This window comes from Numida meleagris, chromosome Z, assembly GCF_002078875.1.
Source record: "Numida meleagris isolate 19003 breed g44 Domestic line chromosome Z, NumMel1.0, whole genome shotgun sequence".
Taxonomy (NCBI): Eukaryota; Metazoa; Chordata; class Aves; order Galliformes; family Numididae; genus Numida; species Numida meleagris.
Window position 1 is genome coordinate 25505058 of NC_034438.1, and position 13364 is coordinate 25518421.

The 13364-nt window shown below is 33.2% G+C and overlaps 1 protein-coding gene across 2 annotated transcripts in view; it reads right to left on the reverse strand.

Moving 5' to 3' along the window:
• The window catches only part of FCHO2 (FCH domain only 2), a 95074-nt gene that overhangs the window by 30406 nt on the left and 51304 nt on the right, over positions 1-13364 (reverse strand). For both annotated transcript variants that reach the window (XM_021381450.1, XM_021381449.1), the window contains exons 11-13: positions 9795-9819; positions 2715-2769; positions 372-550 (exon numbers count right to left, since the gene is read on the reverse strand). In XM_021381450.1, coding sequence (XP_021237125.1) covers positions 372-550; positions 2715-2769; positions 9795-9819 — 259 coding nt within the window. The remainder of the gene's footprint in view (positions 1-371; positions 551-2714; positions 2770-9794; positions 9820-13364) is intronic.

A 13364-nucleotide genomic window follows, 5' to 3' on the forward strand; every position in this document is an offset into this window, starting at 1 on the left:
ATCGTACTAGATTAATTCAAAACTATTTGTAGTACCACGGCTTGATGTGAAGGATCGTTCTGTGGTTAGGCAGAATGCATACAGTAAAGCTCCACTTTACAAATTGCATATATCCACATTATATCATCAGTTTTAAAAGGCTGAGCACTCCTAAGACTTACAGGAAATTTAAAATCTAAGGGAGAGTTATTTTACATTGCATTAAAATGCACTAAAGGAAACTTAGTGCGTAATGAAAAGAACTTGAATAGAGAATAAATTCTGGCCAGTAAATTGAATGTTTACAGTAAAGACTCCTTTCTTTTCTATTCATTAAAAATATAAAGAACAAAATTACTTTAAATTACTTTTATACAGATAAAATTACTTACGGATATTGCTGGAGAAAGAGCAATGTTCCCTATAGATACTTTTAATTCATCCAAAGAAGGCATAGTGTACTGAGAGCTGTTATTTGGCTGTACGGGTTTTATTTCTATGTGGAACCTCCTGGGTTCATCATCTTCAGAGTCAGAATCACTGGATGAATAGAAATGGTTCTCTTTGATATGTTTTTCTCAGTTAAGGTAGAAATAACAATGGAGCATCCATGGAAGCATAACTATAGAGGAAGCAGCAGCAGCCACTACAGCTTGCCATGTCTGCAGAGCAGCACTAACAATTTTACAGCAAAGGATGCCAGTTTCCCAGAAGGCTGTCCAGTAAATGAAACACTACCATCAGCCACTTAAAGCAATGCCATCCTACAAAGGAATCACAATGACAACTCAGCCTTCAAAACAAGCAGAATGTATGTAGCAGTGGTTCTTCACATGGTTCTTTATACGTATATAAATGCCACTGGGCAAAAGCTCTGAAAGGTCTATTCTAGTTCTTAAAAATGCATTTATTCTTACAAGAAACAAACTGAAAAATTTCCTGTACTTTAACACAAAAAGTTTCTTGCCGTCTGGGTGTAGAACACATAATCCATATATTGCTTCTGTTATTTTCACTTTGAAAAAAGTCAGCCATTTGAATGAAATCTCTTGAAAGTGTTCCCCAACAAACATCAAAACCCTAAACCCTAAAGACGTTCCAAATGCAATTCAACTGAAAGATTCCCTGAGATCTGGTGAAGCAATATTCAGATATCTCCACCTTAGCCTATCCATCCTCAAAAATTGATCACATCTGGAAACACAATTTTAAAGACAAGTAATTTTTTATTTCAGAAAATTGCTTTGCTTTGATAGGTTCTGAGTTTCAAGATTCATTTCCTACCCATCAGGCTGTTGTATGGAGCTCTCGTGAAGTGGCATAGGCTGACCACCAAAGTCTATTAAATAGTTACTGGCAAAGAACAGTTTAGATCTGAATGCCATGAAATGAAAGGTCATTTCATGGAAGTTTTTTCAACACTTAAGACTGGCCTTACAAAGTCTGACTGCCAACAGATCATCTTAAGAGTTCCCATATGGAGAATAAATAACCATCCCTGGATGCTATTGGAAGGAAAAGAAGAAAACTGATGACTTCCTGAATCTGGCCAGGATTTTCTGAAGCTGAGGTATTACCTAGCTGACAAGGATTGCAAATCACTGAGCTTTGTCACTAAATGTACAGACTGTTACATTTCCTAATGGATATTGGAAAGGATAATGGAGAAAAGAATGTCTGGGTGAATCATTTACAAAGAATGAATGTTATTCACTCCTGTCTCCATTTCATAACTATACGTAAAACATAAAGTAATGTCTCCCCCAGAAGTGGATAATAGTCTTTCACTTTTATACTAGTTATGTAAATAAGAAATAACATGACTGTTTTCAACAGCAAAGCAATCTTCCCAGGGGGCAACAGAAGAATATTCTGCAAAGTTGATAAGAGCAGAGAAGCTCTGATGGATTGACTCACTTCAAGGTGCTTTCAACTCAATACAAATTTTCACTATTTAAGGTAAATGCAAGGGTAAACTTACCTTTTATTTTGAGTTCCCCCCCAAAAAAGCAGAATACGTTCCCAAAAATTAGTGATCTTGCTAAGGAGGCTTGCATAGATCTATCACAAGCCAGATCCCAGATCCTGAGCACAGCTTGTTTCTGATAGGAGAAGGAGGACAAAAATCTTTTTCTTCAGAGAAAGAGCAGAAAAAATCATGAGCTTCCATGAAAAATCACTCATGGCAAAAACCTAATCTACTTATCATAACAATTATTAAAATACAATAAGAATTGGATATACCAGTTCGAAACAGCATGTGGTGGAAAGACTTTGCTAACAAATACGAATTCTATTTCTGGACTGTTGGCGCTCCTAATCCTTATGATGATGTTATAAGACTGTGGAGAGGGTGTAGGTATAGAACAGATAACTGCTTATCATGCTTAAGATAGTTCGACTTTATAAACTCTCTGACAGCTTTGCACAGAGAAAGATGTGCACAGTCACCTTAAAGTTTTTGTTCACATTTTTTGTTGTTTTTTACAGTTGGACAAAGAGCATCCTTTACCATTCCTAATACATCAGATTTAAATGTTAACATTTACACACACACAGAATCAAGGCTAGGCAAAATTCTGTATAGTTTGCAGAAACTGTGAACATAAGAGTACAAAGTTGAAGCACAAGTACAATGAAATCCTCTGCTACTTAACTGCTTATGCAGTATTCTCCCTCTTCAAAAAAGTATTACAAGATCAAATAAATTAGTACAGTAACAGTGAAAAGGATATCCTGCGTTGTTTCTGGTTTAATGCTGTATCCTTCATCATCTACATCAGGAATGTTCTAAAAACAACAAAAAAAATTATGGTATTGACAACTAAAAAAAAATGTTCTTACATTCAACTGGATTTTATATAGTTGACAAATTAAAATTTGATTATGACGGCTCATGAACTTAATCACTATTTACCATTAATTATTGCAGTTATCTCAAGTTACTCTCTCTCTATAGATCAAGAGTAGAAAATGCAACAAAACAACCTCCACATTTCCTATGAAAATTCATTAAATCTCCTGCTTTTACCAGTATGATACCACAAAAAGGTCAGAAAACAACAGGAATATGCTAGGTAAATAAGTCTACAATTCTTTTTGCCCCAAATATTTTCCCTGTTTCTACTTCTAATTCTTTCAGTTAAGCTACTGAAGGTGGCTGGTGGTGTAGGAACATAACATTTAATAAGTACTAGTCAAAGCTTCAACATGTGAGTAAAAGCATTCCAGGTTATACAGCTTGCAAATTTTCTCCCCCTTGAAAATACAGCAAGACTGTACTGGTGCTTCAGCAAACACTATCTATGTTAAGTAAAAAGTATGGATGAAACTTAAAATACATCTACAGCACTGTCCTGGATTTTAAAAGCTAATAAACAAACAGGAAATTCAGTTTTTCAGGTTTTGCAGGTTATTAAATATAAATTGAGAAAAATTACACTAAAAATTATTTAGAATGGCCAGTTGGGGACTTTGTTTCATAATAGTGCTTTGGAACAGAGAGAAACAAGTTTCTAATACGATAATCTCGATTTTGATAATATGGAAAAAAAAGCGACATTTGTGTATATTGTATATATATAAATAGATACACTTTTGTGTGTGGCTAATTACCCCATTCAGAACAGAACAATAAATAAAAAGACCATGAATGACTTTGTAAACAGAGATGCCACAGCTAAGATTATTACATAAAAAGCCACAGCCCAGACACCTTCAAGATGTACTGATTTTACCAGTTTCAGTTTTTTAATAAAAACAGCAAGATTCATTAAAAAAAAAAAAAGACACTTATTCTAATGTACCAATCAGTTTATGTATTTGAAAACAGGTAGTGGGAGGCAGTCTGAATGAAAGTGATATACATTATGGCCAAAATATATCTTTCCAATATAAGTCATGAGATATAAGAAGATAACTTATACTAGAAACTTCATGCAGAGTAGCAAATAGCCACCGCATATAAAATTTGAACATTAAAGGTTTAAAGACATTCACCGTCAACAGATTTAGATAAGCATAAAATTGCTGTCCTTCTTTAGATATCACAAATAGGGTGTCATATTTTACTGAGATATTCTCCTCTGTATATCCTTATAAACTTAGCAATTCTGAATTAAATGGAATGAATTTAAATATAGATCAAACTTTTTGCCAAAAGGATTAAGAAACACGATGCTCTATAGGACAGGTGACACCATACCTAATTAGAAAGCACATCAAACTAAAGACAGTAAAAATCTTTACACTCAAACCATTAAATAGAGAAGATTTAGATGCAATTTCTTCAAACTTTTAAGACATGGCCTTCACCACTACATGACTTAAAAAAAAAAAAAAAAAGAAGAAGAGAAAAAAAAGAGAACTGGAGAAAAAAAATGTAGTAAGAGTAGGATCACACGGTCCAGTACCTTAGCTCTACTTGCTCAAATCAGGGTTCTTAGCTACGCTTGACCTCAGGCCGACCTTGTTTATATGCCAAAAAACACTAATGAAACCTGACATCAAAGTAAACAGAACAAAAACATATAGCTAGAGGGTTCTTACATGTTCTCACTGCAACTTCTGAATTCTGAAATGATTTTAGTTGTCATAATAGTGAATTTTCAATAGATTAGGATCACTCATGGTTAAGATGAATTGAAAAACTACAAAAGTCTTTAAATGTACAACATTTAATTTTTCTTCCAGCCTGCACATATATGTAAAAGATATTATTACTGGGGACACACAGCACAAACAACAGAGGCAACAAATCTGTCTGCTTTGATTTAAAACTGAAAAAAACAGTTTGCAGAAAATGTTATCATTGCATTATTTTAATTTACTGGGTAATCTCTGGAATAAATTGCATACGTCAGAAGTATTGAAATCTGAATGTCCTTAAAGTATTTGACTTCTTAATATTTTTGCCTTAACTACTTCTGATCTAGCAAAAATGTCTGTAGCAACTGATTATCAGCAATGTCACTTCAGCACATAGCTGGCATTCATAACTTTAGGCAAAAAGTCAGTTAATATGCTCATAACAGAATTTGACTTGTAATTCTCTTTTCCTACTTTGAAATTTAAATATATAATTTAAAGTTACGGACTTTATACAGTGTAAACAGAATCAGAAACCATCAGCTTGATATTTCCAGGTTTCTCGGTGATTCAGATTGATCTTGTAAAAGTTCCTGATCATCCTTAAAACAATTTCTGCTTTCCTTAACACAATACTGAAATTGTGCTTTTGTACAAACTGTTTTAAAAAAGGGTGGGTACTTTATACTAACAAAGACCAATTGGGTGATATATGAGTAGCATGTTACCTAAAAATCTTGCAAATTAATTAATTTCAAAATACTGTTTTCATGGCAAACAGCTTTCCTTACTTTCTAAAACATGAGACTGTCATTTACTAATGTTCCATTTTTTAGCAGCAGCAGAAGACACAGCTGTTTGGGTAAACAATATAATCACAAATTTCATGTTAAGGAAGGTATTTGCATTTACTTTGCTAAGCCTCCTCCAAACTCCTACAAAGACAGAACTACATGTTAGGTGCGTCCTTTAAGTACCAGGCATACTACAGTCAAGACCTGATGTGTCTACCATGCAGAAATGAGGAAAAACCCCACAACTTCCACTTCTGAACTTCATCACCGAGAAAGATCGTCTCTGCAAACTTTGTTTTTCTATAAGAAATAGTTATTAGTATGATTACGAATTCAGGTTTAGCCCTCTACATAATAACTCTGTTTGTTTCCAGGAAAAAATAAAGCTCAGTACAGATACGACTTGAATTCTGGATGTTTGCAGATGTAACACATTACTGACTCAGGCAATACATAGTTCAAAGTATAAATATATATATATACATACATGCATACATATACAAATGTGTATATATATGTATATGTGTATATACTTACGTATATATGTACAAATAAAAACCACGTTTATAACTTTTTCTTGGCCTTAGTAACTTTCTGGGCTGATTTTTTTTTTTTTTGAAGAAATAAAAGGATATAATAAATAACAAAGTAAAACTGCACATACAAGAAATATGAGCGCTTAGAATTCTATTGCCAAAACTCATTTACAGAGTTTTGGTCAACAGTTTGTAAATTAATTAATTTTTATGTTATAGTCTAAAAACAATGGGAGAAACCAAACTGCTACCATGTTATCTATTCCTCCAAGGTACTTTGGAAGTAAAAGACAAGAACATTTGAAGTATTCTACAGTCCAGCTGCTTCCTTTGTCCCTTCATCAGCAACAGCAGTACTGCTCACAGGTCAGGCACTGGGCGAAAAACTGAAGAACCTTAACTGCACTTCAGCAAGATTTCTGCCTTTTTTCTCTTCTTGTTAATCTGTAGTGGTTATGAGAGCTCCTTATCTCATCTTCCTCAAAGTATGCATTGAATTACTGCTGAGCTGAACAGTTCACTGTTTCTTTTTTTGCCAGATGAATTTTCTGTCATTTTACTGAAGAAGACCGACCTCCTCCCGTACATTCAGATGGAGAAAACTCAAAACAAAGTAAGCAGTTGAAGCTCATAGCCTGAAAGATCAGGAAATGCCTCTTCACTTATAATATATTTGAGATGCAAATTTGACCCAGGTACACCCTCAAGTACAAAGGCTTTAATTAGATACTCAGCCTTCTCTTTTTCGGATGCCTAATAACACACACACAACACATACACACAAAAAACCACAACAACATGAAAGAAGAGAGTAGCCAGTCACTTTCTCCCACTGACAGAGATGCAAAAAGAAAAACAGGTACTCAGAGTGTTCCACCTGTACTGTGGTTAGAAAGGCTCATATGCTGTAATAGCAGCAGCTATTCTAAATAGGTCAGAACTAAACATTACAAAATGTAAGTAAAGAAAAAGATTGAATATAAAGGTTTAAATATAATTAAGGTTATACTTATTCTCCACAAATTAAGAGTATGACAGTTCCCAATCCTGACATTTCTTAGCAATAAAAAGTCTATAAATCTAGATAATTATACTATACATATGAGGTTAATGAAAAGTTTTGGATGCCTCAGTATATTTGTTTTCATTATAGTTTCCTATATAATAAAAAGGTCTGGCATTATATTCTGTGCATTTGCGACTCCCTTCTTAATTACTTTTGAACTTACTGGACAATTTCAAATGGATTTGACAGAACAGAGGACTCAAAGATAATTGCATTACTACAGTTTTCATGAAAAAGGCAGTGAAGTAGAAGAGAGAGATCTGCTAGTATTCCAAACAAGGGAAAGTCTGCAATCAAAACTCAGACCCTATGGGACACAAGTGAAATCTTGTAAATGCTTTCCCAAAAGAAGAACTTCTGCTAGAGCTTTTAACTTCCTATAGACCTAGGAACATGTCAACCCCATGGGAAACAAAACAACTAGTTCTGCCCATGTAGCAACTTGCTAGGTAATGAACAAATACATAGTCAAACTTCAGCTGTTATCTCTTTCTTGTATACACACAGTTAGCTTTCTACTTTCTTAATTATCAAAGCTAAACTTAATGGAAGTTACATGTGTAGACTGACACATAACAACACAGGAATTTTTAATCTGCATTATACATTTTGGTCTAGTGAGAAGAGCCAGATTGAACTAGCTACTTAACATATGTTCAAAGATCCATGGTATCATGTAGAACTGGTAGATAAAGTATTTCAGTCAGATCTTACTTGATCTTTAATTTCTAAAAATACAGCGTATATGTACCACAGTGTGTATAATTATAAGTAATTGCAGCGTGGTTACCGCCTGCAAATCTTCCTCTAAAAACAATTAAAATTCTGGACAAATTAACAAGTGCCTGCTTTTGGAAAAGATAACATAAATATATAAATCCAGACATTGAGATTTTTATTGAGCGACCAAAGATGAAAGTCACAATCTTAATTATAATTAAGAGGCACCTTAAGTAAGTCGAATTTTCTGAGAACTCATCCTTACATTTTTCTAGCAATCAAATTAAAAATAACAACTGCTTTTTTTTTTTTTTCAATAATACTATTCCAGGTTCAATTTCTAGAAATTCATAATCCATTGCAAATATGTATACAAAACAATTCACATAGAGATAACAATATGGATAACAGAAACTAATCTTAAGTTTGAAAAATGAAAAAGAAAAGATACCTTACCTTAAGGTAAAAGACAAAAAAAAGAGAAAATGAGTGAAATGTGACCTTCTAAATGAGGATGCCAATTCTAAGCAACAAACCACTCTGGGGACAACTTGACTGCAAGGGGTGAGATGAATCTCATCTACAGTACATTGTACCATTTTTCATAACAGTAATGGATTTTGCTATTAAAACATTCTACCACTTAGAATAATACTGTTGCTTGTAAAAAGCAAGAAGAAACGACAGATAAAATTTTAAACTCTAAATGCAATTTAAAAAGTGCATTAAAAAGAAGAGAAGGCTATGAAACTGTTAGTCTTCTTGTTAGATGCTATGGAAGATAATTTTTTAAGGTAATATACAGATTGTGTTTAGACAGAAAAATTAACTTAAATGATTGTAATGGTGCTCCTCATGCAGCCAGAAAGAACGTCAGATTCATTTACAGTTGAATTAATTATTTTCTAAAAATGTAGAGACCAAAATAAGCAAGGAAGAAACTAAACACTGCAAGTCAAACCCAGTCGTGTTTCACTCCAGTGACTCAATCCGAACTGTCAAAAGACATTATTTCCTTGAAAAGCCTGATAATTATAGGGATAATTCTAAATTTACTTAGCTTTAAACGTACCCAAGAAAAAAATTGCTTTAAATCAAGATGACCTTGTATACAATGACACAACTGTCTCATATGATGCTTACAAGGCTCTTCGTGGACAGACAGTTATATTACATGGTAAAATTAACCTTTGTTATTTAGAAGAAAGGTCATACTTGATTTTTTAAAAACCAAATTACTCAAAAAAAGAAGTTTTTATACTAGGTACTAAAACCTACAGATATTATATGCCAGGAAGAAATTTCTACAACAGGTGAATTTGGAGAGTTAAATTGCTTAATATAGTAGTCATCTCTGTAAGTGAACCAAAAAACATATAAGTCTCTAGAAAGTCACTTAAAACATTTGTAAATTACTCCCTACGATAGCTACAGGAAGCTCCAATCTCCATTACATATAATTCAAGGCAACCTACATGTTTCAATAAAAACAAAAGGCTTAATTAAGTAAATAAAAAGTATTAACATTTGCAATTATCACTTATTAAAAAAAAAAAAAAAGTAAGATTATCACTGAGAGCAATGAAACTGGAAGCAATGAAGAAGAGACCATGGAAAAAATACATCTAGAAATACTATGCTTAAAGCAATATTTTACAAAGTATACTCCTATACTCCATTGGAAGCAATCAAGCAGAATTCCATTAATTTCAGAAGGGCTGTTCAGGGAGATAGTAATAATGCAGAGGAATATGATGATGCAAAATTGGATCCTCAAGAAAACATACAAAACCTTTAACTCACTTAGAATCTATTAGTCAAGTAGTTCAAACTACCAACTTGCAAAATTATAGTAGCAAATCATTGCTGTAAAAACAACCTGTTTAAAACCTGAAATTGATAGGAAATATAAATGTATTAAAGATGAATGTCTCTATGTACTGTGAAAGATTACGTTGTGAGTGAAAGTAACACTTCAATTATGTTAGTGAAATACTAAATGCTCTATCACATAAATAACACTTTGCAGGGCCTATAGATAAATCATGTTCCATGATACCGCAGTGCTTGTTAACGTTAACATACACATTTGTGTGAAATAAGTCTACTTACAACTGAGTCTGCATCCGGACACTCTCTATTAAAAAAAATAAAGAAAATGTACAATTACAAAATATATAAATGGCTTTATTCATGCTGTCCCAGCACTTCCTTCTGTTAATAATTTCAATTAATTTGGAACATTGAGTTTGACTCATTTGTCTCTCAAAGTCTGTTAAATTTTTCACATTTTCATATTATGCACACGTGACTGAATGAGACTTTAAAAAAAAACAAACAAACAAACTAAAAATTTATGCAGAAAACTCCTCAGAAGAAAAATTCACAATAAATGCTGAAAAACCAAACTCACATCATAGTGAAGACAAAAAGAATCAGTGGAAGCCAGGAGCTCCACATTCTATTTTGGATGAATACACTTAAAGAGTCAGGTCTCTGCAAATGATGTGCACAGTAAGTAGAAGTCACCAATCCTAATGAAGCATTTGGTACCATAACCAGCTCTTAAAGCAATTAACACTATTCCTGAAGGAATTCAGATCTTTTCTCCTTAGGAATTTCATTCCTAGTTCATGTTTGTTAAGTACAGTTACACTCAAGCACCAGAAAATGCTGGAAAAAATAAAAGTATCCTCTTAAAAAACACCTGAAAAAGTGTTTGATAGAAGGCAGTGATTACAAAAGCATTATTTACACATGTTATAGTCCTCCACTCTAATTTGCATTAAAGCAGTAACCGATACACAGAAAACCGGAAGGAATTACATTTACAGTATGCAGTAATACTTTACGGGCATACAGGCCCTCTCTAATCTGCACCTTGACAAATAACTCTGTAAATGCAACTGCAATTGAAAAACAACATTTTGATACAGTCAAATAATAAAAAAAAATCTACTTAAGATAAAAAGAGAAAACAAAATTAGCAAAACAACCAGACATGCCACAGAGCATAACTAGGGGAAACAAGACACAAAAACACAGCTTTTTTTTCGTTATCGCTTTATATGCTCTCCAGCAAGAAACATGCTCATAGAGCTTACCCAAAATCATGCAACATTAATGCCAAAAATCAATGTTAACAACAGATTTTGGCAAATGAATTCCAGACTTGGAAATGACATCCCTTATGCTATAGATACTGTATGTGTGCTACACCACAAGCTTCACTTAACTAAGCATCTCAAGTTTTAGATTATTAAAATTCAAGACATATATATGAGGTTGAAGTTTTAAATGTTGTACAGCTGATTAATGTAGCAAATCTCTCTTATTTTTTGTTAGGCAATCCATTACTACTGAAGAAAAAGCTCAGCTTTCATTATTTCAATATTAGTGGTAGGTGGACGGTTGGACTAGATGACTGGAGGTCTGTTCCAACCTTGGTGATTCTATGATTCCATGACTCCCTGAAAGGTTAAATGGGTTAAATGTAAAAACTACAGTGTCTTTCAAAACAGGTATGATAACTTGCTAACATGGAAGGAAGAATATAGAATTCAGTCCAGCCTGTTAATTGTCAGTGAAATGAAGGATTTTGTCTTTTCCAAAAGGCTGCATATAAAAGAAAACGTGTAAGCAGGTCTAATCGTCCTATGTCTTATCTCCCCCTACTGGTTAAGATGAATTCAGAGCAACACAAAATGCTATTTTAAAAGATATTTTGCAGCTTGAAGAGACAAAGGTTGAAGAGACAAAGCCCTGAAGGTTCTAAGTGCTGCTGAGGTGGAAAATGAGGACATCAGGTTTTAAATGGACGTGCTTTTATGTTGCTAGATGTATGACCTTTTAAGATTAAAGGAACAGGTCATGCTTTTACTACAAGGTAATACATTTCAGAAAATGAGGACTTTGGGAGGGAATCTAAGGATTCCAGCTAATAACTAAATCAAACAAATTATGAACAGCAGTGAACTACTTGATTGAACCCGTACAGCAAAATGTAATACAGCGTACTGTGTATGACATTTACCAGAGCAAAAATACTATGAGGTACAATGCCCAGTTTAGGTGTCAACACTTCAGAGACTGATAAACCCTTCACAATACTGATAAACTGAAAAGCCTAGAAACCTAGAACCTAGAGTTACTTATTCTAGGTTTGGAAAGTGTGTTCTTCACAAGCTAAACAAGCTGTCAGTTCAATTTAATATGAGATTAGGAAAGGACTTGACCTCTGTGTGCAGAAAATTTTCTTATACAGAGTTCTATTATGCAGAGTCTGTAAGCAGATCATCAGCTGAAGATGAAATCAAGCAAAATTTAGACGAGCAATGAAGAGATGATGGAATGACTATCTTAATAATTCAAATATAATATATTTAATAGATATTATATATTAATATAATATTAATGTAACATATTACAGTAAATATAACGTTACATAATAATTCAATATTTTACTTAAGAACTTAATGGATCCTCTATAACTTAGAAATAACTTAGAAACCAAATATTAAAATACACTATGTTCTAAACATGATGTGATAAATTAGGGATTAATGCAAGGATCTTTGTAAAAATCTATGCTGTGTATTATACAGTAGGTCAGTATCATGCAGCTATACTTCTTTCTTACTAACCTCAGTTTCTGTTCATTTTTGCATTGTGAGTAAAAATAGAAACAAGAAGTATAAAACAATTCAAGTTTCACTTCAAATTGTCGCAAGTAAGGCAACTTATTTTCCCATTTCAGAGAGACTGCACTAATTCCAGCTGTCTTATGACATCACTAAGTAATGAAAAACAAAAGTTATCCCAGAAAAAGACAGACATATTATCTTTCAATGTTAAGTATAATGTATTTGGGAAGAGGTTGCTTTTATAAAAGTATTCTGAGCCAAGAAAATTTCCTTCCGTTATGGGTCAAGGATGCACCTGAGACGACTCAATCTGGAGCTTCCTGGCCTTCACTGACTCCAGAAAAGTGGCATTGAGCCTTAAATTTTCCTTAATTCATTATCTGCTAAAGAATGAATGGAAGGAGATGCTTGGTTTGCAAGCAAGTTCATTACATACACAACAAGAGATCAGCTTGTGTACTAACTTATTTAGTGGCAATTTTTTTGTTGTTGTTGGAACAGGAAAAGTACAATAACCAATCATGTAACAGTATTCAAAACTCAATATGCAGAATCACAACTTTGTAATTAAGTAAATGCAAGGAAAAAAAAGGCAAATGAATGAGCATACTGCTGCTCAAAGTTGCAAGTTTAGCATCCCAAAAACGTATAATAAATAACTTTACACAGAGATTAGCATTTCCAAAACATGCACAAAAACTATTTAAAACACTAATATAATCAAATATTTATAATATTCTAATTTAGGTATTCTAAACTAAATAATCATAAAAAAGTCATACTTTGTAACTGTATTCTCGAATTACTGCTGACCAAAATCATACTATATACATTTCTCTCAGCATTTACTTCAGCATAAGGGAACAGTGAAGAGAGTGCAGAAGCAGAATTAAATCACAGAACAGAAATATAGAAGAATGACTTAAAACAGCCTTAAGCCTTAACTGCATCTTCACAGCAAGAAGAAAAAATACAGTTTAGAAGTATATCACTGTTAATATTGAACATGAAAAGAAAAATACTTACAAGACACTTCATA